This window comes from Centrocercus urophasianus, unplaced genomic scaffold (assembly GCF_019232065.1).
Source record: "Centrocercus urophasianus isolate 14NV4802_14NV808 unplaced genomic scaffold, USGS_Curo_1.0 seq_15, whole genome shotgun sequence".
Lineage (NCBI taxonomy): Eukaryota > Metazoa > Chordata > Aves > Galliformes > Phasianidae > Centrocercus > Centrocercus urophasianus.
Window position 1 is genome coordinate 21,586,056 of NW_024884697.1, and position 26,792 is coordinate 21,612,847.

The 26,792-nt window shown below is 37.9% G+C and overlaps 1 protein-coding gene across 5 annotated transcripts in view; it reads right to left on the minus strand.

Moving 5' to 3' along the window:
- Positions 1-613: 613 nt before the first annotated feature.
- The window catches only part of CPED1 (cadherin like and PC-esterase domain containing 1), a 144,053-nt gene continuing 117,874 nt past the window's right edge, over positions 614-26,792 (minus strand). For 4 of the 5 annotated variants that reach the window (XM_042815426.1, XM_042815428.1, XM_042815427.1 and 1 more), the window contains 6 exons: positions 20,995-21,131; positions 12,517-12,737; positions 12,155-12,256; positions 11,858-11,945; positions 9,960-10,106; positions 614-4,522 (listed from right to left, as the gene is read on the minus strand). In XM_042815426.1, the coding sequence (XP_042671360.1) occupies positions 4,295-4,522; positions 9,960-10,106; positions 11,858-11,945; positions 12,155-12,256; positions 12,517-12,737; positions 20,995-21,131 (923 nt within the window). In that variant the 3' untranslated portion in view covers positions 614-4,294. Of the gene's footprint in view, positions 4,523-9,959; positions 10,107-11,857; positions 11,946-12,154; positions 12,257-12,516; positions 12,738-20,483; positions 20,571-20,994; positions 21,132-26,792 lie in introns of those variants that run through there. The other variant, XM_042815430.1, reaches the window with a different exon arrangement.

A 26,792-nucleotide genomic window follows, 5' to 3' on the forward strand; every position in this document is an offset into this window, starting at 1 on the left:
CATGATATACTTTGCCAAAGCTGTTGAAATGGTTGAGGGATTGCAGGTAGGGCTGCCTGCAGCTGCCTGAACCAGCCAAGCTGCCAGGTGAGTTAACCTAGAAAAGGGAAAGGTCCACTGTAGCACAAAATGGTGCTGCACGAGCCCCTGTTGTGGCCCTATGGGCTCATCCTGCCCTTTCAACTTGATAACTCGAGTATTTTTTAAGGCACAGTTCTCTAGGCACATGACACCGTCTTTACTATCACTAGTAAGGGTAAAATGCAGAGCCTCTTTCCAGTATGCAGTCAGAGCTTTTCAGCTCAATGGATAGTGTGACGAACCAGTGGATACTGCAGGATCTGTACCTGCACTGATACATAAACGTGCCTGCACTTTACACTGACTGTTCTTAAGATCTGTCCTTCCACAAATTAAGATAGCAGTGGAATATGGCTTGAGAAAGGCAAGTTCTGTGAAGAGCTCAGGGCTTGGACCTTAAGTACTCAGCACAGCTGTTTTAAATTCCTCAGAGAAAATGACTGCCTTCCAGAAGAGGTGTGCCCATCTCTGCTGCACCCAGTAGATTTTTTGCTGCTGGAAATGACAAAAACATTAAGACAATAACAATTGATATTTTGAAGAATCGCCCTGTATTTGCAACAATCTTCTCTCAGGTTTCCAAAAGCTGAGCTCTCTAAGGTGAAAGAGGAACTTCTCGTGTCATCAGAAAGAAAGGATGAAGTGGAATACAGCAGGTACATACAGTCAAAACAATGAGGTAAGACAAGCCAGATGCAGAGCTAACAGGCAAACTATATTTTTCATCTGAGACTACAGGGGCTTGTTTAGGAGCTTGATTCTATGCCAAATAGCTCACTGCACCTCTAAAAAATTGCTTTATTCCAAAAAAAGTAATCTGAAAGATCCCTGGACTGCAGTCAACTTAATATCATACATATCTGCTTCTTCAAAGCATTCTCTTTGGCTCAGCATAGCAACAGAAGCATAACTATTAGTGGTTATTTCAACCTTGAGGTAATTGGATGCCCCACGACTCCACCCGCTAAGCAAATAAATTGTCTTTGATGTGCCTTTAATATGTCACAGAAAAGTAAAGTAGAAGGCCTACATTTAATGTTGTGAAAAAGATTATTCTAAAGAATAACATTGTCAAATGAATATTAAGTGTAAAAACACTATTTGTAGATCATTCTTTCAACTCCTTGTCAAATAAAGCTAGTTGAAATACAACATTTCAATGGCAGAGCTGACTTGCCAAGGCATTTCCCTACAAATAGGGAAATCTTTTTTTATTACAGACAGCTATTCCAAAGATACTCATTTAGATGAACTTGGTTTTGGTGGCTCTCTACCCTAGAAGGCTAAAACTCAAATAACTGCAAAATTTGTACTTATGTGAAAGACAGTGAGTAACTCTCTGAATGATGATACATCATTTTTCAACTTAAGTTCAAAGGAATGCAATTATGACTGAAATTATTGCATTGTATTTCAGGGCATTTATTTTTTTTACAGCACAGTTTTAGTGCCCTCACCTGTAGTTTAAAGTATATCCTGATTCTACTCTAAGCTCGACATGTTGCTGGTCAGAAGTTGAGCAGGAAACACCACTTCTCAGTGCACTTTTTCCCCAGGTTGATTAGGTTAATTGTGCCAATCTTTCCATCGGTTTTAGGACTATTCATGTCTGTACTAAGAGGAACTCACCTTAAAATGATTTTTTTTTTTTTTTTTTTGCCATTTTAATGGTGCATAACTTGACTAAGGCAAATATATGGGGGAAAGAACTATATTATGAGCCAGTGAGTACAGTCGAAATATTCTAATGCTTATTCTGGCAAAATATCGTAGCAGACAAGATAATTCCAGAGCAAAACAATAATAGCAGCACATGTGCTCTCCCTGGAATTCAGACAGAGTAATCCTTTTATTGTCCTAGTCTTCATTTTGATGTGTATGAACAAGCAGTGCCTCCATGTCAATCTCAAATCTCTTCTTTCATGTACCTTTAGATAATAGATATATATTTTGTGTGAAATAGTGAAAAATCTACTTTGGCACCTGTGTTCCCTTTGTTTATTCCTAACATTACATGGCTCATATGCAGTGATAAAAAAATACATTCAAACAACTCGTTTAAATAAACATTTTTTGCAAATTGTAACAATAAATTTGTACACACGTAAATACCTACACAGATAGATAAAAAACAGCAAACATATAGAAGAATTCCAATTTGCTACATTTGAAAAATATTAAGATTTGGAAGACATTAAGACATCTGTGTGTACAGCACATGTAAACCATTTTGTGGTGAAACTGGAAATGATGAATTGCACATTTGCCAATATCAGCTACAGTATAACAAAGTCAGCTCTTTTTCTCACTGAAGCTGATGCTTCAGCCATAGTCTTTGATCAAAAACAAACCACAAACACATAAACACAGGTTATGCCTTAAAAACATTTGTGTACATAACAATAGCAGCCACAGCATGTGGATTTGAATGAGCAAAGAAAATCTTAACAGAAGCAGAATTGTACTACTCCTGTCACTGATGAGTTCAATGACAATTATATCTGGCTGCCTTTTGCATCAACTGATACTAATGGCATAATATAAAAGCTCTTGACTTAAAGCTTGTGCAGTTTTTTTGCTTGTGCAGAGTTCCAAACCCAAGTTTACTATCTTATGGCATTTGCATACAATTATATTCCTTAGACAATCACATTGCTCAAAACCAAATACTGACATCTGCAGTATTTATGTACAGCTCCTGACCCTGTCTTTCCTATAACGCTCTATTTCATGAAAAGCCTTACGTAGAAATTCAGGGACATTTACTGTAAGCATAGCAGCAGCATATTATAGAAAAAAACATATATATATATATTCACTCTGTCTCACTAATGATAATGTCATTGCCTAAACTAGAAGCTTTGTTAACGTAGCAGGAGGTCTTCTAGATTAGAGGGTACCAAATCCTCTTTCTGAGACTCTTCTGACTACCTAAGAAAACAGGACTCCACATTGCATGACTTAACATATCCGAAGGAGTAAGAATTCACAATACTGTAGCTAGGAATACAGACTGTGTTTAAGGATCTTGTTGGTGAACTCTAAATGTGGTGTCATTAATTTCTAGTCTTATTTCTACATATGGCAGCCCCTCTTTGCTACAAAGGCCAGGAAGATAGCAATTAGTTTTGTGATATAATTTGTATCTTCACTGACATTGCTTGTAGCTTCCTCTTCCAAAGAGAGTGGAAGCAAGTGGAGAATTATATATAAATTTCTAGTGTGTACTTGATTTTTTTTTTTTTTTTTTTACTTTTCAAGTGATCTTCACACTTTTAATTCATACGAAAACAATACTGCTTCCTCTTAAGACATTTGTTGTTGTGCCAAAACATATCATGTCCTGGATTTATCAGATGTTTTTTAAAAATATCTGTTATGTTCATCTGGTCAGAGTTAACTACAGCCACAGAGCTGATGAGGATGGTGCAGCCTTTCTGCGTTATGATGTGGCCTGCCTTCTGCAATGGGAAGTGATGAAGCACAGCCTTCCTGCACATGGCCATTCATCTAAACTGTGACCTTAAATAAGTCTGTTAACATATTCACTGAATTTACATGTTACCTTGAGACAATTACAATCAGTCTCAATTCTAAGAAATCTATTTCTATATTAACTTTAGAAAATGCAAAAAATAGAATAGACATTTGTTGCATTTAACATACAAAGAAGGGAAGTGTTTCCAGGAAAAACACTGAAGTTCAAAAAGGCACTTTCAAATTCTATAAACCAAACGTCTAAATAGAAAAGGGTTGATACTGAAGGGGATCCCGTCCACATAAAATAAAACTCTTTCAAATGGAATGTAACCAGTCTCCAAATACTATCAAATATTACAGTGTCTCTATAAATAGAAAATTATATAGTGCGGAAGAGCTAAAGCAGTCCTTTCCAAATCGTTCAAGTGTATATATTTCTCTCTCTTTACTATCATTAATAAACAGTTGGTTGAGCTACAGCTGTTCTAGCATTTGGCAACAGTTCAAGTAACTTCCCCTCTGCTCTCTCTTTGCATCCCTCCACCTTCCATTTTGAAACCACAAAACTCCAAAGTTGTATCTTGATTTCATAACACGTTAGGAAAAATGCCATGTTTCAAACTGTTGGTACATGTGCAGGCAATCAAGGAAGCGTGTCATAAACTCAGCGTGGTCCTTCTATGTCACTCACGTAGTGGCATATCTCCAGTCCCAGTGCTACATCCAGGGGAGGCTACGTGCTAACAAGCCCCCTCTTACTTGCACAGAGCCTGTTCAGAAGGATTTCAGAATAAACTTGATTTATTGGACCTTGGACATGATATGGGGACCGAGAATTTGATGCATAGTCCTGCAGTTGTGATAGCTTGCTTTGACTGCTGAAATATTTCCCCAGTGTATAGTGCCTCGATAACGTCATTGTTATGTGTGGACTTTCTTCAGAAGGATTGTATTTCACCACCTGCAAAAGAAGTGACATATGTGAATGCTTTCTGCATGCACCTAGAAGGATACGCAGCTGTGTCTACACAAATGTTGAGGCAGTTCTCCACAAAGCAAGTTCTGATACTCTTACCTTGAGTTGCAAGTTGCTTACAAATGTTATTTTAGTGGGTCAACTTGTTGCAATAAATGCTAATTAAAGTGTAAGATCGTATTAAGCTTTGAAATTAAATGTGTATCTCCTTCACACTCACTTGGTTTACTTTGTAATATCTTCAGTATATTAGACACTCTTCATTAGGGATAATTTGATCTGAATGATCAAATTCATATTTCATAGCTTGCCTGCACATATACCTTGTGAAATACAAACTCAGAACAGCCCTGACTTGCAGAAATGTGTAAGTCCAGATGTTCTCAGTTTCCAGTAAGTGAGGAACCTATGCTGTTTCTAAGCTGCAGGCCTTGCTAGAATGCCCTCACTCTCAGGTCTTGATGAAAGAGTGGCTCAGCTCCATGCTGGGCTGAGAACTGGGCTGTGCCTTGTTTCTCAGGGTAGAGACTTAATTGCATTTTAACAGTCTTCTCTCTGCTTAGATGCTCAGGGCATCACACTAACAAAACCATGATGTGGTTCAGTAACTTAGTGGAGTAGAACTGTCCCCCTTGGGCTTCTACGTATGCATAAATCTCTGGAATTATCATGTTCAGTATGGATGGAATAAGCAAATATCTATAGAACTAGTGAGGTAGCATTCTCAGGAGCTTCATAACTGGAGAAGTCTCATGATGCTGAAGGCCTGGGCTCTGTCAACAAACAGTCACTGATAAACAATGAATCAACTTCATGAGAAAGAATACAGATTTTTGTACCAACGGAAGATGGAGTACAGAGAACTCCAGCCCAGCCAGTAACAAAGGAGCCAGGCAGTTAATTTATTTCTTATATCTCTGATGGCTTTCAATTTTGCTGTGGTATCAACCATAGCACAGGAGAAAAGCAAACAAACAAAGAAACAAACAAACAAAAACCCATCTATTTACTGTTAGTGAACAAACAGAAACAAAGTTCATACATAGTGAGGCTCGTAGTAAATGGATTGGAATAACTCACACAGAAGCAAATGTGAATGAAGGAAAAATGTTCAAAGGCTTGAAAGACTGAGCAGAAAGTCTATGATGGAAACGGCTGAACTAACAAAAGACCAGGAATTATCCAAGTAGAAAATTAATATATCCTCAGACCAATTTGATGCAGATAAGCCAAAGGGCTGTTATTTTTTTCCAGGCAATTACTACGGGTTCATTTTTCTAAGTTAGGGCCTTAGGTCTTACAGAACCAAAATGATGCCACCTTGAACCAATCACCCAAACTGCATTCCTGTTAGGCATAATCTCCAAAGAATGCAATCTAATGTTCACTCAGAAGCCAAGCACTTATTAATATATCAAAATACCAAGATTGCTTCTTTCTCTTCTGTTGTGCCCATGCTTTCATTGCCATTAAATTTGGGAATAAATTTGAATAAAAATAGGTTTCAATAAGATCTTTATGACTGCTGGCAAATCTACTTCTCCATAAGCATTTTTGATGCATGAGGTAATTACAAAATCATGTTTGCATATGTGTACAGAACTAGAAATACGTTTGGGCAGAAAGATCCAGAGTTATGCAAGACTTTTTGTCCCAGATCAATATAATTTCCCATGAGTCTAGACTCCTTGCCAATCTGCTGCAGATTTCTGTGCTGTCAGCATCACCCAAGGCCCTCTGAAGTGTGTTGGTGGGAACTCAAATAATTTATCAGGACAAACAGGGGATATATTTGAACAGCTAGTGAGAGCTAAATGAGAACTAATAAATGCATTACAGTTCCTGTTTTCTGATCGCACAGAATAGATATCCCTCCATTCCCATATGGCTGTGCCTTGCTTCAGTTTGCAGAGGGGTGCTGTCTTCTGGGAGATTAGGAGGACATTTTTTTAAGAGAAAGAAAGTGAAAGTAAAAAGTAGATTTAATCACCTCATCTGGTTTCATACAACATGAAATGTTCTGGAGTTTTACATAATGTTCTTGGCTCCAACCTCAGAGGCAAAATGCCATTTTCCTAGTGGAAACTGCTCCAGCACCTGATGAAACTTCATTTGCCAGGATGTAGAAATAAACTGATGACAAAACTGTTAAAACTAACGAGGTATCAAAAACATTCAAGGACTTTCTTTTTGCTTTCGTCAAGGATCAAGTCTGGTTTTTGGTGGCTGATGGATTCTCCTGGGTACATCTATGTTTCTTTCAACACACTGGCCTCTCAAGCCTCGTTAATAACAGCTCTACAAGCCAAATTCTTCCCTGATCTTCCCCAGAAACACACACTCTCTGTTTAGATCCTTGGGCAGTTAAGCAAGGCCAAATCTGCACATGAGCTCATGCAAAATGATGGAAAAGTGCATGAGAAGTGCTGATGGCTGATCATGCCCTGCTGTTTTCCACCTACAAAGCTTCTGAAATATTTCACTTTGAAGTCCTCCATTTCACTGAAAAGCTTGGTGGAAATGGAAAGCATCAGCAATGACCCACGAAGACACCCACATCTGGGCAGTAGGCAAAAAGGGGCTCGATGTAGCTGTCTGGGTGAAAAGGAGGGAGGCATTTACTCCATGGAACTATTTATTCATTGCATAAATATCTGCTCTGTGACTTATTCCCATCATCTCAGCTCCATTTGGGCTGAGCTGTGTTCATCCCTCCCTAATGTATAAAGCAGAGCAGATTAAAGGATCAGCTAATTAACCATGTACTCTGTGTTTGGTCCCAAAACAGGACAGAGGCCAAAGCAACGGACTGAAAACATGAGAGTGCTGAGGAGCCTGAGGTAGAAACGAGCTGTGAGGCTTGCCCTCAGCACACGCACTCCAAAATGTCTGATAATATTCCCAGTCCAGTCAGCCTCAACAAACTGTAACAGGGTCCAGCTAGGCACAGCTGATTGTTTCTCTTTTTTGGGAACACATTTATTGTCCGGTAAACTGTTTTTCCCTGACATTGTATCTTTGTGTGGAATGTCTAAATAGAAAAATCAAAGCCTTATATTTATTAATGTGAGCGCTGTGGCTGGGAGAATTAATTATAATCCACAGGCTACAAAAAAATGGTCAGGCTTGCTATGCTAGGGTCCAACTGGCAGACACCAAAAGGATACTCTAGAATTTTGCTTCAATTTTAGTATCATCAGCACTGAATTTCAGTTTGCTTGGTTTAAACTACTCCTAAGTTTAATTAGCCACAGTATATCTTGTTTTCCAGTGCATATTGTGCATGCCTAAAGAAGGAAACCTTTTTTATTAGATATTTCCATCTTCTGGAACTTTAAGGGAAATACATCACAGCTGTTGTGACATTTCTGTACAGCAAGAATGAGTGCTTCTACCTTGTTCTGAGTGTCACAGCCCACCTTTGTAGCTGTGAAGCTACAAAGCTTCTGTACGTGGTCAGTGTCCTGGGGACAGGCTTGGCCAAGGGTAGGGCTTGCAGAAAAATAGGCATGACTTGGCAAAGTAAGCAAAAGGTTTTGTCCTTCTCTTGAGGGATTCAGAGAACATTTGGCAGTCATTCTTATTTTAAGTCATTTCTTTTGACAGAAAACAAATTGCTAAAATCATGCTGGAAAGATACTTACATTTCATCGGTTTTGTTGACAATTTTTAAAAATCTATTATGATAATTCTATTTTTTAAAAAAATTAGGATTGTCTCCATAAGGAATAAATAATGGAGTTCTGTCTCTTAAATGATACTTCAGATTGCTGGTGTCATTATTCTGGTCAGAAATCAAACTCCTGATATTTCTATTAAGAAATTTCTTACTGACACAAAGCCTCCAGCTGATTGTGAAATACCATGAAATCATTAACTCTTGATTTCAAGAAGACATCCTTCATTGCATCCTTTTTCTTTTTCTTCCAGTTTGAACTTTTCAGTAACAATTTCTTTTCATTTCATATTTTCATTCTATGCTGTGAAACAAAGTGTACTTGCCATTTGTCTTATGGTCATGCAAAGGGAAGTGTGAGCTTCTTGAAAAACATGACAGTTCAAATTTCATGGTCCTAAACAGATTTTAATATAAACATTTGTGGTCGTTTCCTAGTTTTTTTGATAAAGAGACAACTCGGGTTCAGTTCATAAGAATAAGGATCTTCGTGGCATCACAATCAATTTCTTACTGTGCTACACATGATTTTATCTATACATATCCAGGAGGTTTATCTGTCCTTGGATCCAGCATTGAACTGAGGCATGGTGCTTCTGGTGATTTCTGAGTGCACAACTGCAGTTTTCACTGAAGAAATACTTATTTATCAGAAGTAAGTTGTTGGGTTTTTTTGTTTTTGGGTTTTTTGTTTGTTTGTTTGTTTTGTTTTTGTTTTTGTTTTTAGCACCTGGAAAGATATGTCCTCTTTATTCCTCAAAGATTTTCCTAGTTTCTGAAGAGAGTAATGTAATATTTGTGAGCCTTCTTTTAAGCAATGCTCAGATTTTCAACACACTGATCATGCAAATAAAACCTGGGAAGTGGCCTTTTATACCAAAAGCACAAGCCACATACTCAAAGGACATCTCTGACAAACCAGAAAAACTTTAAATATCTTATTTTTCAAACTCTCATTGGTTTGGCCTCCTAGGCACTCATTTTGTGTCTAAATATAATAATGTGTTTACTAATTAGTTTCTGATTTAATCCACAGAATCCCCTCACTTATAATATGCTGTGAAGACTCCCTGCCTGAGAACAAACAGAATAAGAATATATTCTCAATTGCCTTATTCACATATTTTATCACATCCCTGTTGTGCTCACTCTCTACAGACCTCATACAAAAAAAGAAATCAGAGACTTGGGTGAGAATGAGAACAAATGACTTACCATTTCTGTTAATTTAACCTGTCATTGTAACGATACCAGATAACTTTTTCTTAGAAATGTGAAAACATATATACAGAAATAAGAACAACCTTTCATTTTAAATCATGGTTTGAAGGGAGTCTGCCAACTAGCTCAGTTAGGAAGGCTTAGGACAAAACATGTGAGACTGAACTATTGTGAAAACAAAAACAGAGTACATGTAGAAATAGCAGAGATACATAATGGATAGCAAATCCTGTAAGAACCTGGAAAGAATAAAGTATTATTTTCCAAAAGTTACCTCTTTAGAAGAGCATGCTTGTTTTTCTTTCAAAGAGCCACCATCACACCAGCTCAGCCTGTTGTTGGGCAGCCATGCCATTTGGTCCACAGTGGCCAAGTGCCACCAGATGTGTGCTGCTGTCTCTACAGCCTTTATTCAGGCCTAACTTTCAGTTACAACAGCAACTTCTCTTTGCATACCTTTTTGTTTCTAAGTTCCTAAGCAGTTAAAAGCTCTCATAAATACCTGAGAAATACATAAACCCCTACCTCATGGAAATGACACCCGCACTTCCCCCGCAGGAATTCTTTGTATCGTCCCATTGTGATGATGAACGTGTCAACAACTTCATAGCCATATGTTTTTGCTGTCTCCAAGATAACCAAGTTTTCATTCCACAAGTTTTTTACTTCTGCCTGCATTCCAGATAACATATTGCAAAGTTTTTCAAAAGGACTTTTTACAGGTTATTTTATTTTGCCATTGAAATGAATAGTAAAACTGCATTTTGGACAAAACAGTTTCATTATATATATTTCCTTAGAACAGGTTATGCAGCACACAAATAGTTATAAGAAAATTGACAATATTTTCTTTCAATTGCACAACAAATTGGATTGATTTAGAGAAGATGTAAACTAGAAATGAAATTAGCAGTAACTGCAATTATTTTTCAGTAGATGCCCAGCTTCCTTTCCTTCATGGCAATGTTTCAATGCTGCTTAAAATATAATTACTGAGTAATTTTTTAATATACATTTTGTTAATATATTTCAGAAAAAAATCCTATTATGAAATTGTCTATGTAACAAATTTTCTTGTAAAGTATAAATTCAGATTCAGATCAAAGACACTGAGACTGTTGTTTAAAAAGGAATATATGGCATAGGTATCTTAGACACAGTCATAGTAAAGAACAGAATATTTGTTCTCAACATATTGCAGGATGACCAAGAATAGAAAGATTTATAGCTAATAAATTTGTCTAGGCAACTCATTTTGACATTGCAGGTAGAAGGGCTTTGAGAGTAGCTGGGGTAATCCAGAAGTCCATAGCACCCAACTACATGCAAAATTTGACATATGATTCAAATACTGAAAAGGAAAACATAGCGAATTGCACACTTAAGTTGATTTCTGGAGTTTTCTGAATTTCCTGAATTTGCTTGAGAAAAAGAATAAAAATAACCTTTGGAAGCCTTTAATAGTCTTTCTATCCTTGCCCCACCTACATAAGATCAAAGTTCTTCTTTCTCCTTCTAAGTCTGAACTCTGCTGAATGCTATAGCAATTACTTTGACCATGTTTGTACACATGGATTCCAACCACTTTTCCAATGTCCCATAATTTAGTCATCTTTATAAACAAAGAAAATGGTTGGAATCCATAAGAAGAAATTCAGTGAAGATTACTGGCAGATAGTGTAAATCTAGAAAGAATTGGGCAAAATCTGACAATTTGCCTCTATAGCAAAAATCACACGCCCAACAAAGTAATGTATTATGGCTGGAAGAGGTGAACAGCAGATCTCAGTGTCATAGAAGTGCTCTATATAATCTAGAAAAGCTAAGAGTTTTCTCTATTCAACAGGTGTGACTAAGCTGTTCCCTAGTGTTACATACAATGGTGGTAGGCATTAATTGCTTTGTTCTACCTTGCAGTGCTTCCCAGCTTTGTCTTATCCATGTATTTCACGTGTTCTCTCTCCCACCAACAAAATTGTAAATAAAAATATTGAACTGAATGAGTTTTACAGTACATTGAAATGAGCCCATCTGTTACTCTGAGAAGTCTTGGGCATGATTTCAACTTGCTGTATTGCTCGCTTGGCCTGATTGTATCACCTTATGGAGGGTCTGTGCTCTGCCCAGCCCCAGTTCAACTTCAACTCTGCCGTAAGGCTTAATATTGGACGTTCCTCTAGTTCTTGGCACAGCTGACTGAGCACAGTGCCTCAAATGACTCTGATTGCAGTGGAATTCATGAAATAAGGCTAATTGGTTTGAATCCACATCAGTAAGCCACACTAACAAATATAAACACCCTTCTTTGATCCAAATAGAAGTTGCTCAGCAGGAGAGATAACATACGTCGACCAGACAGAAGAAATGGTTGCTGAAATAACAAGTCTTCTGTGAAAATGCATTCTAAATATACTGTTACTTACCTGTGATAAAGAATGTATTCCATCCACTGGGAGGTGAAAGCCCATCCCTATGGATTTGATAATTACCAGGATATTTGATAGATTTTCTCTGTTTGGCAAGTGAAAAAGATAAAAACAGGACACACGTTTTACTTAACATGCACATCGAAAGACACCACGTTTTTTTTCTTTCAAAGTCAGTTAAGTCCACACCCATAAGAAAACAAGTGAAATGTTTGCATTTAAAATTTCTGGTGTTTTCTCATAATTTATCATATCAAGTCTTGACATGGAATAACACTAAGTGCATGACATTACCTGTTCAACACCTTTTGGATAATTTGCAGGTGATTGGAATTAAGCCACTGAACGCCACCTACAATTAGTACGGTCTGGTCTGTGTTCTCCAGCGGACGTGATCTGAAACCCAGAAAGAAAAAACCAACACGTTGCCTTAAAACAGATGGCAAACACTTTAACGGCACTGCATTGCATTTCAGTGAACTGTATCTGGCACCCTGATCAGAGGCCTGATGTCATTTTCTACTACTTTTCAACCACACAATACGGCCTGAACACATTGTGTTTAATTGTTTGCTTACTTTACTTCCAAAATCTGTTAAACACATTTGTGAATAGAATAAAACACAAACAAACCAGCAGTGGAGTTTATACAGTACCTCTGCAGCAGTTGTTCTAGCGCTTTTTCAAAAGTTGGTCTCTGGTTTGCAGACATCCAAAACTGGGGATAGTAGGAGTAACTGATAAATGTTTTTCCCTCATTGATATTATCATAACATTTAACATCATGAGTCTTTTGCCATTCCTGAAGAGTCTCATTCACTCTTTCTATTAGATAGTACATCATCCCTCTGTTGGTTGAGTCACCTATAAAAAGAATCTTTGGATGGAAAAGAAGATGTGACTTAGAAGCTATACACACCAAAAACAAAAAGCAAAGAATACAGCCAGGCTGGAGGCTTTTAGATCCTTTTCACAAAACGCAAGAAAACTCTCTGTGAGCTGCCAGTGAGGGCAGGCCTGACAGCTCAGTACTAAAATTCTGACTTAGCAAACATTATCCGATTCAATGAAAAAAAGTACAAATAAATGTCTATAGTTGCACAGTTAATATAACACTTTTTATCCTTGCTTTCTTTACCTTAACATTATAGTTCAAATTGCTAATAGTTTCTCTCCTGATTTCTTGCAGTTTCCTGCTTTGCTTCCTTCAGTTTTTCATGTGGTTTGTTCCTACACAGCATGTCTTGGTTAACTTCTGTCTTCCATAAATGTGATTAATTAGAAGTTACACCAAAGGAACACACACATCAATGAGTGCAACTGCTGCCTTATTTGTAAAGAGATGGTCTTTCTTTCACTTCAGAGAGAATTAAAAAAGAGAGCTATTTTGGTGGCAAAGAATCTGAATACAGTCCTGGACTGTGTGTGACAGGAAGCACTGCATCCTAAAGGGAGCTGAAAGAGCCATAAGGATAACAGAGATGTCAGCAGTCTGTCTCTGAACTTGCAAATGAATAAAGAAGTTAAATGTAGGGTTACTTCAAGCCGTTCTGTTGACTTTGCCAAATCAAGGGTTCTGTACGTTGAGACCACAGAACTGAAGGTATATATTTTCAATACTATTGCCCTATTTTTAGTGGATAAAACTAACATTTCCTCCTGCTAAGGAAAACGTGTAAGCAATGATAGAAGTTCAAATCTGAAGAGATCACAGGTTCACTGAGGTTTGCCAGTGAAACTGCCTATGATCTGTAAATATCACAGTCAACCAGAAATGGCAAAAATACAAAACTGAGAGTCAGAAACCCCACAGAGCCATAACACAATATCAACCCTGTTTTCTGTACTGCAGTGTGCCTCTTTTTCCTGCCTCCTCTGGCATTTGGGGTAGTTGTCATCCTGTAAGTAGGGGTTGACATTTGGTTTTCGATTTGGTTTCTTTTTTCATGCTTTAACACTTCCACCTTGAATGTTGGTTAGACAAATAGAATTCAGACAACACAAGATAACATGTTTAAGAAGATGTTTCCAAAGCGTGCCTTAGAGATTTTATGCGGTGAAAACATGATGGACTTTTCTCATCTAATAGATTTCTATTTATCTGTTCCCTTCAGGAACAGTTTTAGGGACTGAATCCAGTGCCCCCTATGAGACTGCTGCGAGAAAAAATGAACCACAACTGTGTCCAAGGAAAGCTCCCCCAGGACAGAATCTTTCATGTTTCACATGAACACAACCTGATCTGGTGGCAGAGCCGAGAATGCACACAACAGTAACTTGAACATTCCATGCCCTGTCTGCAGGTTGCAGAGAATCATTTGGTAGGCACAGAAGCTGTTTTAAATTCATACATAGAAGCTGCTTTATGTCCTTTTCTGGATCTCTCAAGGCTGTTTTGCAGATTAAATTTGTAAACAGTTGCTGTTCCTGCTTGGACTGCACAAGAGCTTCTCTCACATGCAAGGGGATTTCCAACTCTTTTCACACTGTGCCACAAGAAACCTTTTTAAGCCAAGCACAACATGACTCAGAAGTCAAGGATCTTTGGCAGTGGAAGGATTTGTTGGATTCTCCCCCTCTTTCCTTCTCTAACGCACAAACATGCACACAATTATTTACAGTTTGGAAGACAGTCCACACTACAATCTGACCTAATTCTAAAGTAGGCTAACTTGAGGTTTTAAACAAGAATTCTTCAACTTGCAAAAGCTCTTAATCTCTCTGGTTTGTCTATATCCACATCTCTTTAATCTTCACTTCATGAGTCCATCACTGTGTTATATAGATGGATATCTATTTAAAGAGTAGTTCTTAGATATTTGTAGGCAAGGATATCATTAACTTGCGGTATGGGTGAGTAAATTTCTATAAAAGTACAGAACACCATGAGCAGAATAACAAGCAGGCTCTACTAGGTCATACACAGTAGATCATGTTAGACTATTTCTCTTCTTATAACATATAACACCATTTTGGAATCAGTTATGATGGGGATTTCCAACTGAAAGGAGCACATTCAGCTATAAGCTACACTGATTTGGAAAATGTGGCAATTTTGCCTTAGTCTTTGTTATATAATGACTTATATTCTGATAAATACTTTCTTTTCTAGCTGTATGAGGTCTAATCTCATCTAGCTGTATCCCAACAGCAGACAACAACACAACACAAAAACAAACAAAAAAGACAAGAAAAAAAAAATGAGCGAAGAGCCATGGCATACAGATGCAAAACATGACATATAGACACAAAAATGCCTTAGTGCCAAGATGCTAGGCATCATATAAAAATATAAGATGGACCAAAAATAGTATTATTGTTGTGCTGATATTCTGAGAATGTGAAGGAGGTGCTGGGAGTCAGAGCAGACTCTTGTAGAGCAGTCAGCATAACTAGATGAAGCAGATACTTGTCAGTGCCCAGAGGTACTTCTTCAAATAGCAAAAGACTCACAAGGCTGTCCACACCTCACCTCTGAAGAAGTAAGTTTTGAGTCTCAAAACATCTCAATTTTCACTGTTAAGTGAGCTTGTTGTGAAGAATTAAAGCAGATCAGGAAAAGGATTAGATCAATGACTGAGCGTCCATGTGGGAATGTATATTTATAACTAGGAGAAGGTGTGGCTGAAAAGGATGTCAGGAATGTGACAGATAGCAACATCACATTGGTGGATGAATACAGGTTGCACCAGGAAAATTAACCTAAATACTCAGAAACCGGTCTGCTAAGAGAATAGTTAAGACTTGATGTAAGAGGAGAAGAGGAAAATGAGCCAAAGCAGACCTGTGTTTGTACAGAAAGAGAGATATAAAATGTAGATTATCTTCAAAGATGTCAGTCAGTTATAACAATCATATTAGCTTTCAGTCAAGAAATCTCCGACTTCAAGCAGGTATGAGCTATGCCAAGACAGTATCACTGGAATCACGCAAGTCTGTTTAACTCCAGCTACTTCCTTCACAGTGAAATCACAGCACTGTTGAAAGACATGTCATTAAAATGAGTGCTGATGTCTGTGATCTTCACTGGAGGCGTCAGCAGACACAATATGGAGACAACGCGTGCCGCATTCTGAACGGGATGCTCTGCATCCCATAAATGCAGCAGAGATCTCAGACAGAAAGATAACTGTGGATTCTTTGTAATCCAATGCATCCCAGGCTGCTGGATGCACAGCACATCACCACCAAATCTGCACGTAGAGCATCCACTCATTAAGGCCTTCTCTGCATCCAACAGTCTGGTTCTAACTATTGTTCCAACCATACTGTGAGGCATCTGTTAATCCTGGAAGGAAACAGACAAATTCTTTTTCTTCTGCTTAAAAAAAACACCCAGGTGGATGAACAGGGCATTTGTGTGTAATCCTACCTGCAAAAAATCTTTTCAAAATGCCCTTGCCCTGAATTGCATTGCATTGATATGCAGACTATCAGAAAGTATCTTTCAAAGCATCCACCCTTTGCAAGCTTCATTATCAGCATTTGTTTGGACAACCCAGAGGCTAAAGCAGGTGGTGCATAGCTCCAGGAAGAAAACTTGCTTATGTCCTCCAAATAATCCAAGAGCTTTGATGAATTAGACTAATTATTAAATGCAATTGAATGTGTGGTAGCTATGGCAACATATGTTTCTGTACAGTTGCAAAAACTTACCAAAGCTGTGCATGCCACATACTATTTGAACCAGGGGCTCTGTGGATGCTCCTGTTTAGCTCTATGACAATAATGAGCCAAATGAGAGTTCAGGTGTGCAGAATATGCTGTATCTTATTTTCTCCACAGTCTGGCACAAGGCTTAGTCCTGCGCTGTTCAGGTCAATGGGGGATTTGTCTGCAGGATGACTAAAGGATCAGGCATACATAAGGCTATAATTTTACCAGACAGAGAACAACACTGTCATGCAGACAGATGCTTTCAGCGTCTTCTGTTGCAAATGTTTTGTGAGAAAAAAGTCCATCATAGCTTACAGGCTTTAAGAGATTGTGTAAGCATAGTGGAATTCACTTCTTAACCAGACCTATCATTATAAATTAACCACGCTTAGGAAACCTAAGCACCTGTAAATCCCAAACAGTACTTAACTCTAAAATATTATTAAGAAATTATAAGCTAAAATTCCTGTTTTAACAGCTGAATTTTAAGTACTTCAGCAAATATTGCCTTTTTACATTTCCTGTCCTTAATTACACATGATTCAATGGCACTTTATTATAAGACTAAACTCTGAGAAATATTTCTCAATGATAAACAAAATCTCCCCATGCTATTGAGGGTAGATTTCTATGTGCTGCTAATTGGATAAATAATTACCTGTTAGAACTCCTTTTCCTATACCTAATTTTAAAAGTGACTGTACAAAATTCTGAGCACTGTGTCTTAATAGAATTGGATAATTCTTACAGCAAATTCTTGTTAGCCAATGTCATACAGATACATTCTTTTTATTAAGATTGTCTATTTCTTTCCTTCAATTAGGGCACGCATGGAGTTCTGTAAAACAATGTACCTGCATCTTATTACCCATACTAAGAGTTTAGAAGGGAGAACAATTACAAATGCTCAAACTGGAAAATCTATGCCAGAACCACCTGAACCTCAACACTTCAGAATTTTCCTGTTTACAGTGTCTGAAATGCAAACATATGACTGACTAGTCTTGCTAACACATCATAAAGCAAAATGAGGCCTCTTATAAACTGTTTTTGTGAATGCATATCCTTTCTCATGTCTCCACCAATCTGTTTCACTACAGGTGGTCTTAGATTCTTATGAAACAGAAACAGCTTAGCTCAAACACAGTTTTATATGCACACAAGCTAAAATAGTAGTTAAATCCAATTTGAAGTCACAGCCAGGATAAGTGAATCACTGTTATAGAGAAAGGACTTGATAATTTTAGAGATGAGCTTTGAATTACAAATGCATTTTAATTAAATGTATGAAAGCAGCTTGAAATTAGAAAAAAAAATTGAAAAGCATATTTTGGTAGGCTTTTTTTACGTTGAATAAAGGAAAGAAGTGCTATTTGAATGATCGTATCTTTCAGAAATGCTGATAAACACATAAAAGAAATCAAAGAGCAAGAGACATATCTGAGCACTGTATTTAACTGCTGTTCTATGAAACATAACAAAAAAGTATAGTTGCACTTAAACTTACAGTTGATCTTATATGTGCTACATCCAAAGAGAGACTGTTGGCATTCACCTTCCATCTTGCTTCATTAGTTGCTGATGCACATCCAGATATCATTACACAGTAATGTGTAATGATAAACTCACTGCATGCTTCCCTTCACTTTTACTACAGGCAAAACAATACGCAGACCTTTTTTTTTTCTTGTGTGTGTGTGCACTGCATTAAAAGAGGTGCATAAGAACACAATCTGCAGTTATCATAGTTGGAATGTGACAACGGCAGAGAGATTGACACCTCATTTTTAAAGAAAACATATAATCACAGGCACTTATGTTGTTTTATCATGTCTAATTTTGAAGTTTTAATCATACAAAGCAAAAACCAGCACATTAGAATCATGAAGCTGAACTATATGTTTTTTGACAGACAAAAATCAGAGGCTTCAGCCTAATGTATCAGAAATATTACTAATTCCTTTTCCTTCAGTTCGTGATCAAATCCTACATGAGTCTGAATTTTCTCCAAATGGTACTCTAGAGTCAAATCCATAAAATCACAGAGGCTCAAGGGAAGGCATGACATCATTTGATCCACTGATGCTACTGACATATGCCACTCTCTTTTCCAAAGGAAGACTTGGTAATTACGTGGGCTGTTTAACTGCCTTATTTTGAAATACATTTTGAGCAAGAATTCAGATACTGTGTGGTCTGCAGGTAAGAAAACAGGGCTGAGTTGGGAGATCTCACAGTTACTTCCAGCTCTGATGGAACAATTTTACTTCTGATGCTGCAAAATGTAGATTTTGTGGAGAACAACGTTACACAAGATGAATATTTCAAATACGATGGCATACTACCAATCCCCAGAATACAGAAGTGTGTACCATATTTGAGTGCATTTTGGTAAGTGAACACGAGTGATTTCTGTTGTCCTCTAACTTCAGCAGGATTAAAAAACATTCTAAATCATCTCAGTATCCTCATCTAGGCTGATGATTTTGGGCTTATATTTTGCCCTCATTATGTTTTTGTTGTCTGCTCAGCGTGTCGGTGTTGAACCCTTCTGTTTATTTTACTAAGGAAATTATGATGTAATTAATTGATATTAATTCAGTGATCTCTATAACGTTTAAAGCTGAGGTATATAATGGTTTGAAAACAATATCACAAGTTAGGGAAAATAAATACCGATGGATGGTTATAAAAATATCTTGAATAAGAAAAATGTGTTTATTCTCAAGAATTATACCTGTCTACTCAATGGCTCCCTTACAAAACTGATAAGCAAAAGTCTCTTTCAGTGAATGCCTGGAAAAAAAAACCAAAACTTTTTCTATCATATCCTCAGAGTGTATAAAGTTTCCCTTAATCATAGACATAATCAGGACTTTAACACCTAAGCCGAGGACCATTTCTACTCATCCAATTTATGTATAAAGAAAGACTTTCTGACTTCCTAAGTTCCAACAACACGAGGAACTTGATCCAGGCCTTACAATTATTTATTTGGTGAAAGAAGCACAAATATTATTTGAAAATGCTACACAAAATTAATAATACCACAGTGTAACAACAACAATAACATTTGAGGAAAGACATAGGAGACGATAGATATATAGCAAAATAGGAACATGCATTAGGATGATGACTTATAAAGAATAAAGCAGGTACATGGACATCTGTGAAAAGGTAACATGAGTGATTCAGCAGCTTTCTACAGCCCAGTAATGGTTATCAGACAGTGATGCAAAAGGTGCAGAATAGGAAACGTGCAATTAGTTTTACACAGATTTTTCTCACGCTGTGTTAATGCACCTCACATTAGCTCTGCCTCTTGTTTGACACTAGAATGGATGAAAGTCATAACATTTGAATTCAGATTGGCCGTAGCGGACATTTAAAAATGGTTGTCCTTGTTTTCACACTGATGAATGTAAGCACTCAGATTCAGGAAGTGAATCCCACACTGCCCTGGAAATTCACTTCCACTGTGGTATACTGTTCTGTCATCCTTTAGCTGTCTGACCAAGGGCTGTTTTCTCATTGAAACAGCCCCATGTCTATGGAAATTAAAGACCAAAGCTAGCAAATCATTCTACATTGTTTGTTGTGGTCAATCCAGAAGTGCTTGTTTTGTATTTAATAAGCAATTTGAGTTTCTCTGTCATATAAACCCACTGGTTTTGTTTTGTTTTGTTTTGTTTTTGAGAAAAGTATGGTTGGAGAAACCCACAGGCAGAAATCAAGCCAAGCAACAGTGAAGAACTCTGTGCAGAACAAGAAATGATCAGAAATGAAGGAGAAAATGTTAATTGAAAACTATTATTTTTGTATCTGTCCATACAGAACTTGTATCAGATTCTTTCAAAATGTTAATTACTATTTTCTTATCTAGACAATGCACTCTAAAAAATCTTTATAACAATTAATTACTTACTTTCTGGATACTTGTATTCTCAGTAATGTACCTGAGCCTCAGATCAGAGCTTTCTCTCAACAGTTTTATAGTCATAGCATGCCTATTAAGGAGACCTTGTATTTCCAAGCAATCACCTTAGAAGCTTCACTATAAGAAAAGAATGTGCAAGAAGACTTGGTAAGATTAGTGTGCACAAGCAATGCCATGCATTAGGTATGCAGCAGAAGAAACTAAACTTGCATGTAAAGTGTGAGACAAACTGTAACAATGCAAATCCCTTCTCTGTTTACCATGCTTGGATACCCTTTGCAGGTCTCATTGAGAACCATGTACATTGCAGATCTTGAAATTCCATTGGTATGACCTGAGTTTTATGTGAAATGGCAGTGTACAACTGTGACTGCATAGGAGGCTAAATTATTGATGGTGGATTCTCTGTCCAAAACTTTTTCCCCACTATAATAAAAAGGGATTTTTCTTAAACATCACTCATGCAATTTCTTTTAAGATTCTGGAACACTTAATATTCAAGTAAATAACAAGAAATTAAAGAGCAGAATCTGTTACTTACCTTTCTGCCTTCCACACACTGCTGGAGCTCGGGCTTATCAAGCACAGAGTATTGGCAGCCATGGGGCTGCCACATTATTTCTCTCCAGTCACAGGTTCTGTTGTCAGAGCAGCTGAGGCAAGGGACAATCCACTGCCCTGGAAAACAGCAATGGTTTATTAGCATCTCATCTGTATTTTTTTGAGGAGTGCTACTGTGGAGCAAATTCTCAAGCAGTTTTCCATATATTAAAGAGACTCTTTCCTTCTCTGCATTCCTTTTGCTCTCTCTGAAAGAACTGTGAATGCTCAAATTTGACAGTAGCTTGTGGGTTCATTTCTCAGTTCAAATTGCTTTTCTTGCATCAGTTTGTCCTTTCCCAGCAGAAGGGATAAAATAAAGTCGAAGGGGTTAAAGAGGCAGAATGGGAAAAGGAAAATATTTACAGTTCTAAAACACCTAAAGGCAAGATTTGTTCTTATCTATCAAGATTAACTCTCACTTATCAGACCTTGCTAAAGAGGACAGACTCTTCAGCAGAGTCTGTGATAGGACAAGAGGAAATGATTTCAAACCATAAGGGAGATTTAGATTGGATATAAAAAAAGTTTTTTTACAATAAGTGTGGTGAGACATTTGAACAGGTTCCCCAGACAGGTAATGGAAGCCCCATCCTTGGACACAGAGCCAGGCTGGACTATGCTCTAAGCAAGCAGATGTAGCTGCGGATGTCCCTGTTCATTGCAGGGGAGTTGTACTAGAGAACCTTTAAGGATCCCTTCCAACTGAACGATTCTATGATTCAATTGTATGATTCTACAGTTCTTTTCTGAAAAGTTGAGTATTGATCAAACCCTCTGGTAGGAAAGTAAAGCAAGAGAGAGGATGGCTTTCCCTCATCAATACTCATTTCTTTATTTTTTGAGAATTCAGAAAACCATACACATGCATTTCAGATGGTTGAAGTTAGATGAGTAATCTACATGACTGACCTCCATTTTCAAACATTACTTTGCAGTTAAGGAGTGCATAGTGGGATTGCCACAAGTCAGTGAGTTTCAAGCATCTGTTTTGAAAGACTGAATGATTTACTTAGTTTGGGTCTCTAAAGCTGTTTAATTCTAAAATCCTTCAGGAAGTCAGAGGGACTTAGCTTCTGAATGAAGATAGAAAACTTGAGTTGCCTTTATATTCACTTCCACTTCTTTTTCCAGTCCATACAATTGTAATGTCCTGACAAAAGCTCTCAGTGTCCATGTAGCTATGACAGCAAAACCCTCTTTTGCCTTATTGAAAAAAAACAACTCATGCCTCCAGATTCTTCTGTCAAAGCTATCAAGCCTTCTTAGCACGCTTTGGTTTCTCCTTGCAGCCCAGCAAATGTCTCCAGCAGCAAACGCCTGCAAAGCAGGCCTGCAGTCATTCCTACTGGACAGCAGCACCATCCTGGTGGGCTTCTCAGTGTTTGTTATACAGCTGCTACACAAGAAGCTTCAGTGCAACACAAGGCCACTGTTTATCAGCACTTATCAGGCCAGGACAGAGCGGGAGGCTGAGAGAACCAGGCCTGCAGAATAACAGAGGCCCTGAGCTGTCAGCTGCTACCTCAGGAGCAAGGCCATCTCCATGAGTCACCCCATGCTCCAACTGCTGGAAAGTCCTAAGCAAATGTTTTGGTAAGTAGCAGATAAAAGAGCCCTCTTAAATGAAACTATCAAGAATTGTTTGCATGGGAACCTGCACTGACACAGGGCAGCCTGCACTTCTGAGGGCAGAAGGTATCCCAGAGTGCTATGGCTGCACAGCTCTGGCTGCTGCTGAGCCTGTCCTGCAGCCACTTCTGTCTGTGCAGAACACACCCACAGCCAGCTGTACCTGCAGGTGACACGGTGCACATGATGGCAGGCTGGAACTAAATGAAAGCCTGAACACTGCCATTATCACACATCAGCACACCTAACCGAGCTCCTGCAGGCAGCTATGGGCATGTGGCCCACGGCAGCATGGTATGAAGAAAGGCAGGAGGGACAGCTCTGGGCTATGGTGCAAAAGCACAGAGGTAGAGCTGCTCAGAGCTCCTCACACAGTGCAGTTTTCAGTTTGTGTTCCTTCTGTCCTAATCACTAAGCTGTTGGCCATAAGGACAACATTCCCCACAATTGTCAACCAAGGACTGCTTAAAGTTCAACATTCATTAGGATAAAAAAGTAGTGTAGTTCCAAACAGGTAACATTTTTGGGAGATGAAAGACCTGACAGTTGGTCCCTGGGCAAGATCTTATGCTGTTTGTGTCTAGGGATTCGAAGTGAATCTTTACCCAAAGCTACAAAGTGATGACCCAAGTTCTAGAGCAAGGCATGATTTTCACATGCACTCATACGAACAGAACGAGAAGCACCACATCTCAGCACAGTAGAAAGTGCCATGTAAACTCCTTGTATCACTTTATTATCACTTTATACTTCCTGAGTAAAAGACTAGGGACAGAATGAATGGTTGGTTTGAGGTCTGGAATCAGAGACTACCACTGCTTTCTAGTTCTTCAAAAATGACCTAAAAGTGGTTTTGGGCAGTGGTTTATACTTAAAAAAATGTATGAAAATTGGCAGTTTTTCCTAATGTAATTTTTCTTTTAAACCAATTTCATAAAAGTTCTGGCAATGGCTACATCTGAGATCCCACATTATATGGAACTTTCTGCTTAACTTTGTATACGTTTACGAGCTGATCTGGTTTTAGGTAACAAACTAGAAAAGTAGAACTATATAAAATGAATATTAAGGAACTGAAACATATGAATAATAAAAGTTTAAGCTTTGGCAACTGAAAGTGATAATGTACCTTTTGAAAAGATTATTTATCTTATGTTCAGTAATTAAGTATAGTAAGAAAAAATGAGGTATTTTTGGTATATGCTGAAGACAAGGGGCAAAAAAATAGACAACAATGGCATATGATGGCAAAATGTTTATAGGAAGCAGTGGCATTTTGTGCTAGCATATGCAGTTGCTACACTTACATAGATTTTTAATATTATGTAAATATATGTACTTTAAATCGAATTATAATAAAATTTTCCCTATTGCAACTTCACAACAGCTAGTTACTGCATTCCTAACCTTCACAAATGAAATTTTATAAAAAAATAAATCTCATACATAAAAATAGAAAACAAGTAACAGTAAAAATTGCAACAAATCAATATTAGCTTGGAAGATAAGATGATTTTCTATTCAGACTCTAAGGTGGTTTGTTTCTGTTAGGTAGCAGTACACAAGGTAACTTTCAGCATAACTTCAATTACTCTGATTTATGCTGCTTCAGCCAAGAGTCAGCACTGGTTCTATTGGGCAAAAGCAAGTTCACCTAGAATTCACTGAAGGAGAGTAAGAGAAAGCTGCTGTTAGGTTAACTTTATTGTATGGCAAATACAAAGTTTTATGAAAGCCTGTAATAGGTTTCTAGAGAAAGAGTGAAAGTAAACTTGCTTTTGGGCTCATTAAAAAGGCTTATCAATTGCATATGTAAACCTCTTGCTTAGGATATGAGATTAAACATTGCTAGTACTCCCATTAGATGCTCTTCTAACTTGGTATGAAAACAAATATGATTTTTAAAAATTATTCAGGACTATTTACCTCATATTTAAAAAGCCAGCAAATGCTAGCCTAAAGTCAAGAAGTTTTAACTAAGAAAAGCTGAATTTTACTGTTTGTTTCTTTGTTTTTTTTCCTTCTGGACAAGGCTTTCAGCCTCTTTTATTTTTACTCATCCTTTCCCACTGCCATCCCCACAAATACACAGATTTTACTTTCAAGATCAAAACCAAATAATTACCCATAGAAAAAACAACAACAACAAACTGAAAAATCAAATTTAAATTTAAAGGTTTAGCTAAAGTGAAACTAAAAATAGCTTGTTGATTTATGACTAGTACACTTTTACATTTGGGATCTAGTTGAAATCCTAAGACATTTTAAAGATGCTTTCTCTAGGAGTAGGTTATAGAAACATTCTTTTGCCTCGCAGTTGTATCATGGCAATCCCCACCAGCTGGATGATGTAAGGATAGAGCACAGCCCTGCCAAAAAGGACCTGAGGGTACTGGTGGATGGCAAGCTGAACACGAACCAGCAATGTGCCCTCACAGCCCAGAAAGCCATCTGGATCCAGGACTGCATCTAAAGAAGTGTGGGCAGCAGGGTGAGGGAGGTGATCCTGCCCCTCTACTCCGGGCTAGTGAGACCTCACCGGAGATGTGGAGTACAGGAGAGACCTGTTGGAGCATGTCCAGAGGAGGGACAAAAAAAGGACTCAGTGGATGGAACACCTACCAAGACAGGCTGAGAGAGCTGGGGCTTTCAGCCTGGAGAAGAGAAGGCTCCAGGGAGACCTGGGAGTGGCCTTTCAATATCTAAATGGAGGCTGTAAGAAAGAAGGCAACAGACTCTTTAGCAGAGTCTGTTGTGATAGGACAAAGGGAAATGATTTCAAACTAAAAGAGGGAAATTTTAGGTTGGATATAAGAAAAAAAAGGTTTTTTACAATAACAAGGGTGAAGCACTGGAACAAGTTGCCCAGAGAGGCGGTGGATACCCAGTCCCTGGAGACACTCAAGGTCAGGCTGGACGGGGCTCTGAGCACTCTGATGTAACCGTGGATGTCCCTGTTCGCTGCAGGGGAGTTGCACTAAATATCTTTAAGGCTCCTTTCCAACTCAAACAATTCTATGATTCTACGAATCTATGATTCTGTGTTCTACGAGAATGTTTGCTGTCAGGACTGGGATATTGCTTAGTTATAAATTGAGTGGTTTTGCACAAAAAGCCCTACTTTCCAGTTCCAGTTTGGATTTGTGAAATGAATTAAAACTATACAGTCACTTCTTCCTGGAAACTATCCATCCCCAGTTCTAGGCTCATCAGACATCTCCTGGCAATTTTTCATTTTACAAGCCAACATGATTCCTCTCTTTTATAAAGACTTGTCCTTTGAGACTACATTTCCTGAAGTCATTTCCATTTTTAATGTTATGCTATTAGCACTGTCTTTAAATACATTTTATATTTAGCTCCATTTAGCTAGACAAGGTATTCAAAAGATGCACATTATATATCACAAAAACAGGCTGTCTGCCCCCAGAGGACTCATCTTTCAATTTGATTTGGGCTTTCTAGTCAGGATTTTTACATCCTAACATAGACGGTGCCGTGTTGATGACTCATAACTTGCTGTGTGATTAGAATACGCTGCCAGGTACAGTGATGTCTCCTTCGTGTCTTCCCTTCATTTAACATTGAAAAAAATAATTTATTTCCCTATTTTTTCATATAATCTGATGCATTCAGGCACTTCATGCATTCCTGTTACTGTGCAATGAGTGTTCATTGAGTTCGTGCAAGTTCACTGCTGTGAGAAGATGCTCTTATCTATGAGAAGAAAAAAAATACATTCGTGTGGTAGAAATACAGGAGTTTGGGTTTATTTTTTGTTTATCTAATAAAGAATGGAGCAAATTCTTTGTTTAATCCAAAAGAATTGTCAAATACAAAAGCAACTCAAAGTGGGCATAGAACTGCATACTCCAATAGTCCTGTGGATTTCTCTTATTTGTTAAAGCACACTTGCATAAGTCTTCATGCATCTGTGAACTAACAATGAATACCTGTCTGCCATTCTGCTTTGATGTGGGTTCTCACTAATCCAGAGGGATACTTCAATTATATTGGTTGTTGAATAATTATTATTTTAACAAAAGGCATTTCAGCTGTGTGATTTGTCCATCTTGATGTTTAAGGTGTTGATACATGTAAAAGCCC